General features: G+C 37.6%; 1 protein-coding gene across 1 annotated transcript; it reads left to right on the forward strand.

Annotated features, from left to right (window-relative positions):
• Positions 1-4,520: 4,520 nt before the first annotated feature.
• Positions 4,521-4,907, forward strand: LOC145687445 (uncharacterized). Its single transcript, XM_081760897.1, has one exon. The coding sequence runs from the start codon at positions 4,521-4,523 to the stop codon at positions 4,905-4,907; it is 387 nt and encodes a 128-aa protein (XP_081617023.1).
• Positions 4,908-7,148: the final 2,241 nt, after the last annotated feature.

The raw sequence follows: 7,148 nt of genomic DNA on the forward strand, positions 1-7,148 counted from the left end.
TATTTAATAGAACATGTGCTATCTGATGTTCTTTTGGAGTCATTACCAACTAAAGCTGTTGTCCTTAGTTGCAATTCAACAGCAAATAATACATACAGTAGATGCCAAACCGTAGAGTTTAACAAAAATGTTCCTTTTCAATAATACTTCCAAATAAATCGAAATTGGTACCACTCTCCATTTAAAATTTTGGAGTTGATCCCCCGCCTAAGTATTCTCGCTACACCACTGAATATGAAATAATCACAGTTTGATTCTTCACATACGATTTGGTAATTCATTTTTTTGTTTGTATGAAGTGTCTACGTGCACTACGAATTACGAACTGAGAGAAATGCGTGGAACGGGTGGTCTGATAGCAATTCAACAACAAATAACAAACATAGATGCCAAACCGTAGAATTTAAAGAAAAGTGTTTCCTGCAAAATTGCTTGTTTTTCAATAATACTTCCAAAGAAATCGAAACTCATACCACTTTCCATATAATTTTTTTGAAGTTGATCCCGGTCGAAGTATTCCATTTAAAATTTTTGAAGTTGATCCCCCGTGGAAGTATTCCCGCTACGCCACTGGATACGGAGGCACCACTATTTGATTCTTCACATACGATTTGGTAGTTCATTTTTTGTTTCAAGTGTCTACGTGCACTACGAGGCGAGAAAAGTACCTTGGACGGGTGGTCTGATACTCCTTGTATATAGTAAAAAGCTGAAGGAACAGAATAAAGAGCTCGTCGTTCCATAAGATAAATACATACATATCTGTTGCCATAACTAGAGGTGCGTAAAACATCTATACACAGCTTCGCCGGAAGTCCGCTTCATTGTAAGGCTAATTGGACGACCCAAACAAACGTTGGTACTTCTGCTTGAATGGGCGCAGAAATTGCCTGAAACTGTACGCAAAAAAAGCATCTGTACTGGACTCCGAAGAGGTACTTGAGTGAATTGTCTCCAGAAGAACGCCAGTTTGGGAACAGGCAGAAATACATCAATTATGAACAAAAAAAGTTGACTAAGGTGTCATCCTCAATGTCTAGAGACGATATATTCAAAAACAAATTTCTATACTCCAGCCGTTCTACCGGTTGCAAAAAGGATACGTTTTATGACGTTCCCCATATTGGTTGAGGGATTTAAATATATATATATATATATATATATATATATATATATATATATATATATATATATATATATATATATATATATATGGCCGGATTTATTGGGGTGCAAAGGTGCACATGCACCCCCCTTCCTTGTAAATATACACTACCTAAAGTGAGAAGCTAGGAGTGAAAATGGCAACACTTTCCGAAATTTTCTTCTGTCATGTTTCGATTTGGGCTTAAATCAAAGGGAAGTTTTGCAAAATCGATAGTTTAAGTCAATTTTCTAAAAGTTCAACAAAAGGATTCACCGAGAACAGATACTTAGGATTTCCAGGGCATTTGCTCATTCACACCACAGGTGTCTAAATCATTTAAAAAAAATCCATTTCAATTCAAATGTACTGGTAGTTATTGGTGCAACCCCTCAGAAAATCCTTTCTCCAAGCATATATATAATGCTTGTGTGTTGGCCCCCCTTGATGAGTTTCTCGCTACGCCACTGATGTCTGATATGTATTTCATTTATAAACTAAATTGCTTGCAAGCAAATGAAATGTCCTTCCTGCTTCCCTGGGGGTCAGTGTATGTGTAACTTTGGTGTATGTAGCTCCGGGTTCGATCCTTGGTGGGAAGTGAGCTCGAGCTTCAACCACATTGGTCAGTGCAAGTCTGTTGTAAAATAAACATATATGGTGACTACCGGCAGTGAGCTCCTTCATAACTAAGCGTTTAGCGTACGTGCCTTTGACCTGGGAGACCCGGGTTCGATTCCCGGCGTGAGCTCATGTGGTTCCGATTTCACGTTAATCAGTAGGTCCCGTGTCATAAAGCCTCGCTGCCGAAAAGGACGTTAAACTCCAAATCAACTCAACTATCGGCAGTGTCATCACAAGAAGTAAAAGTCTTATCAATTAGCTTATATTGAAAACTTCACTTTTTGATCATTTCTCTTTTTCCTCTTTTTAAATACAGAACAATCAAAGTAATGCTATTCCCAAAGGACATGTGCCTGGGGGCCTAAGGTGTTTACTGAATCTTAAGTATGAGGAAAAAGAAAACAGACTGAAAAACGTGGAATTTATTTACTAGTATAATGGAGATTCTTTTAAAGCCAACCTTAGACCCCCTGTCGCCAAGGATGTTTAAACATTATTCAAGCGTAACTCCAAGAATTGAAGAAGATGAAATACAGGTACAAAAGGTAACCAATAAAGAAAAGAGAAACATGGAAATGGTACTCGTCATAACAAAAATATATCTACTTATACAAAAATGTTCTGCAGAATTCAATACGTTTCATATCGCTAAAATCAAGGAACAAAACACTTTGGGTTCGAGAGAGAACTGGTATTCATTGGAACTAGTTTTATCTTAATAATCTCAAGCAGGTACAACATAGGTGGGTATTTCGAGTAACGCTAATCCCTTGGCGATTGTAACTACAGTACCAAAATGCAGAATGTTCCAGTGAGTGACGTTATTCATTGTAACGTAATTCAGAGCGTACCATTTTAAAAGTTACACTGACTAATAACGTTATTAACTAGGAGCAGAAATGGGTTACAAAATAGTAACCGTAACAGATAACGAATTGTAAATATTGCACATTTCGTTAAGTTATCCACCCTTGCTTTCGAGATTGTGTGCATCTCGACTGAATACAACATCAAAGAATGGACTAATAAATTATACCTGTAATGAAATAAGAGAGTGATACTTGGTGTTGCAATATTGGTAGTAGATTTTAGATTAGATTGTAGCGTGTAGTTTTACTATACGGATCTATAGTATAAATAGTAGTACTAGTAGTAGTAGGAAAGGGTTAGAAGTCCCTGAGGGGTTTCTTAGGTTTTGTTCGCGGTGCAGTTTTACTATACGGATACACAGATTGTAAAATGTATAGAAAAATATAGGCAAGTCTTTAATTTGCTCATTTTATATCAAGAACAGAACCTAACTAACACCTGCTGGGCTTCTATTACTAACTACTATTACTAACTACCTATTACTAACTAGGTAAGGGAAGTTCCTCTAAGAGCGCGCGGCCTCTAAGAGTACGCTCAACAATTTGCCAGATCTGGCAACGCTGTACGATGTTTGTTTTTATTCCTGCAGAAGCGTCGTTGTATGAAAGGTGGTTGTACACAAGTTGTCTGCTGCCAGCATCTGTGCCCTACGTTTTATTGGTAAGTAAATATTTTTGATACTTCCAGTGTAATAATTGAGTTCCCACTAATTAGTGTGTGTAGTTGAATACAGATATATTCTGTTTCTAAACTTAGTATCAAATATTAGGTGTCACAATCAAGTTTGGGTATAAGGCAGATAATACCATCATATCTGGAAATTACTGCACTCTTACGATAGATTTGTAAAATGAGTGCGATTCCTCTAAGAGTACGCATTTTCTTTCCTTCAAGAGTACGCGCGCACTCTTGGGGACCAGAGATGCCGTACTTTTGGAGGACTGTGTAGACAATTGAATTTGACTATCAGAGAAGAACACCTTGTCAGATTCTTTTCCAATTCTGACACTGCGTGGTTACTTTGAGGCAAAATGAATAGGTTTCTCTAATATAAACAATACCAGTGTGCATCGCTGTTGATTCGCATAGCCCGAGAAAGTAGGTAGGCCTAGGTATGATGTGAATCGCTGGCGATTTACATGGCTCACTGAAGTAATACTAATGTGAAATCACCGATGATTCACATTATAGCAGTGTGTAATTACGCTATTCCTAAAGTGAATGAAGTAGGACAAAATCTCAGAAAAGTGGGTATGATTACTTTCAGGATCAGAAAATGACAAATTTGAACCTACTGCATGCGAACTAACCTCGGAAAAGAGTCAACTAACATACTGCAATGATTTTTTAATGGTTTTTGTTTAGCTACAGTTTCTTTTTTTAAATTTTTTCCAGAAACTGCCCCAACGTCCTTGCGACAGATAAAGCCAACATTCAGCTCTCTGCAAGAACAAGAATTGGCTTAGTACGTAAGGGACCTTGATTCTATGCTTTACGGTATCACATGCCAACAAATGATGGACTTTGCGTTCGACTATGCAGAGAGAAATCAGATCAACACACCTTCAAGAGAGAGAAGAAGAAAGCCGGAAAGAATTGGATATATGCATTTTGCAAAAGGAATAATAACATTGCGCTCACAGGAGAAATGCAGCCTTGGAAAAATAATTGACTTCAACAAAACTCAATACAGGATATTCTTCAGCAACTTTCAGGCAGTGTTACAAGACAAACAATTTCTCTCTCATAGAATGTTTAATGGATGAAAATGGAATTTTAACTCTCCCAAATAAAATTCCAAAAGCACTTTCGCCAATCGGTAAAAGGCATGTGGGTAAAGTTGTCTATTTAGAGGGGACAGACGATTACTGTTCTCTGTTACATGTCTCCAATTGGAGTTTACGTGTCTCCAGCCATCATATTTCTCAGAAATAGAATGAAAATAGTGTTGAATGAAGATGGACCTGAAGGAACTTTACCTCTGGTCTCAGATTTTGGATACATAGCAAGCGAACGTTTTTCGGATTGGTTGAAACATTTCTCTCACCTCATGAAGCCAACTCAAAATGATGAAGTGTTGCTACTTTTTGATAACCACACCACACACTGCACTTTGGAAGCAGTGCTGTATTGTAGGGATAATTACATTACCTTTCTTTCTCTTCCTCCGCATGCAAGCCACATGCTGCAGCCCCTTGACAAGGGATTTGGACCTCTGAAGACTGCCTTTGCAGCTGAATGTGACAAATGGATGGTGAACAACCATTGATCACCCGTGGGAAGAATAACACAAAGGGACATTTCCGGCAGCATCCACATTGCATACGAAGGGATTGCAACAATTGAGAAAGCTTGGAGTTCGTGTAAGCTACAGGGATTCACTCTTTCAATCCTGACGTCTTGAGCGAAGTATACTTCCAACTTTCGGCACTGATCGATCAACAATTGTGCTCTGCTGACAGCGAAGAGAATGGTGTAACAACATCAGATGTTCCAAGTGAACCAGTAGCAGTACATCGTCAGCATGTCTGCCTCTTCCTAAACACTCAGGTGTACAGAGCAGGGAAGAAGTCTGAGATTATGACGTTTCCACCGTTTAAAAACAAACTTAAAGCATCCACAGAAGCAACTTGCAAGAGGAATAGGCCTAACGATTAAGTTGATGCCAAGACTGAAGAAAGATATCGTGTTTCTTCAGACCAACCACGATCTTCATCCGAGAATTACTTCCGCCCTGGATGTGATGAGCAGTACACGCAACCCATCATCGAGGTTTAGGTGCAGTGTCATGCCTGCAAGAAGTGGTGGCATGAGGCCTGTTCAAATTATGAGGGCCTCGGGGTTTTTAAGTGTGACAGCTGCTAATGATCATATAAATGTCAGATTTTAGATGCATAATTTTATTGTAATGTTCTATTTGTTTTATTTGCGCATATAAGTTTCTGTTTAGTTTAAAAGCAGTGTCAATTATACTTTGGTATAATTTGGCAGTTTTCAATTCTATTTTGTAATCTAGGCCTAGGTTAATTGTAGGCTATCTTTTGGTTTCCCTCATTATCAAGAATTTGAATACTTTTGATGTTACATTTATATTTGTATTCATTAAAACCAGAAGAACTTTGTACCTCTTTTCGTATTTCTGTCATAATTTTCTTTGAATTGTGTAATACCATCTTCGTTTGCTGCCTTGTAATAGTATTATTCTCACATAGCAAATGCGTACTCTTGGAGGACACATTGCGTACTCTTAGAGGCATAGTCCTTCAAGAGTGCGCAAATGCATTGTTTTATAACAATGCGTCTATTGTTGTAACTATTGCGTCACTGTCTTTATATTTGCCTCCAATTTTGACCTTAAGGAATGAATAAAGATTTGTGATAGAAATTATTACTCTGGGTGATTTCCCTTTTTTTCGTTACGTGTTTAAAGACTAAGTGCGTACTCTTTGGGGAACTTCCCTTATATGTAGAGTAAAACTGCACACTGTTCTCGATATCCTATCATCTCGATATCGACCATACATCCTATCATCCTCAATGTGGATTCCTACTATTTTCTTTACTAATACATTCCATCCCCAGTATATTAAAATTCGCCACCACTAGAAAATAAAAAAAAAAATAATAAAAGAAAAAAAAACATCTAGAATCCACTGATGGGGAAAATTGATTCAACAGTTATTCAGATTGCATCGTGAAAATGTTATTCTAATGCCTTTTACATCCTTTTCGCTGTCGGTGTTTGCCTACAATTCCTAGTGAGCGTAGATAAAGTTGACGAGCGCTACCATTTATTCTTTCCATTTATGATCTAACGAATTCTGCATTTTAGTTTCTCGCCTGTCTACCAGCTACGCACACATTTATAATATGCTTGCAAACTTATATGTTATAAATACAATAAGTACAAAAACCACGCATGAATCTGTGCTAAATGGCTAAAACAACCGAAGTTTGTATCTATTCTGATTCGAAGCAAGGCTCAATGTGAGGGTTCGCTCGTGATTTTGTCCGCGAAAGCAGGCACAGTAGCGATGGTGGTATGTGCATAAGAAAAGATTATTGTTTAAAATATCACCCTCCTGTTTTGCGGTGCAATTTCTCAAAATACATTCGTTACACATGTAAGTAATCTGTGATTATAGAAACAGCGTTAAAATGTATTGTTCATAAGTATGCAATTATAATGCAAAACTAGCTTGTAGTGATCACCTACTACAGATTGGTACATATTTTTGTACTAATTTGCTCATCACTCCAGCAGATGGTTCTACCAAATTTTGACGCATTTTTTTTTTTACAGTTTCAGGATAGATTGGAGCTTTATTTTACCAGAGCATGCACTAAATGAAGAGCTCCATTACTTTAGGATGGCTCAGTAACGTATAAATAAAGTGTGGATATATAGCATAAAAACTACTGTATATAAAACACAAACCAAGTTATGCTAGGTGGCCACTAAAAAGCACGAATGCTATCTAACCTAGTTAGAGTAGTAGCGCAGTAGGGA

Source organism: Thermobia domestica, chromosome 6 (genome assembly GCF_964235325.1).
Source record: "Thermobia domestica chromosome 6, izTheDome1.hap1.1, whole genome shotgun sequence".
Taxonomy (NCBI): domain Eukaryota; kingdom Metazoa; phylum Arthropoda; class Insecta; order Zygentoma; family Lepismatidae; genus Thermobia; species Thermobia domestica.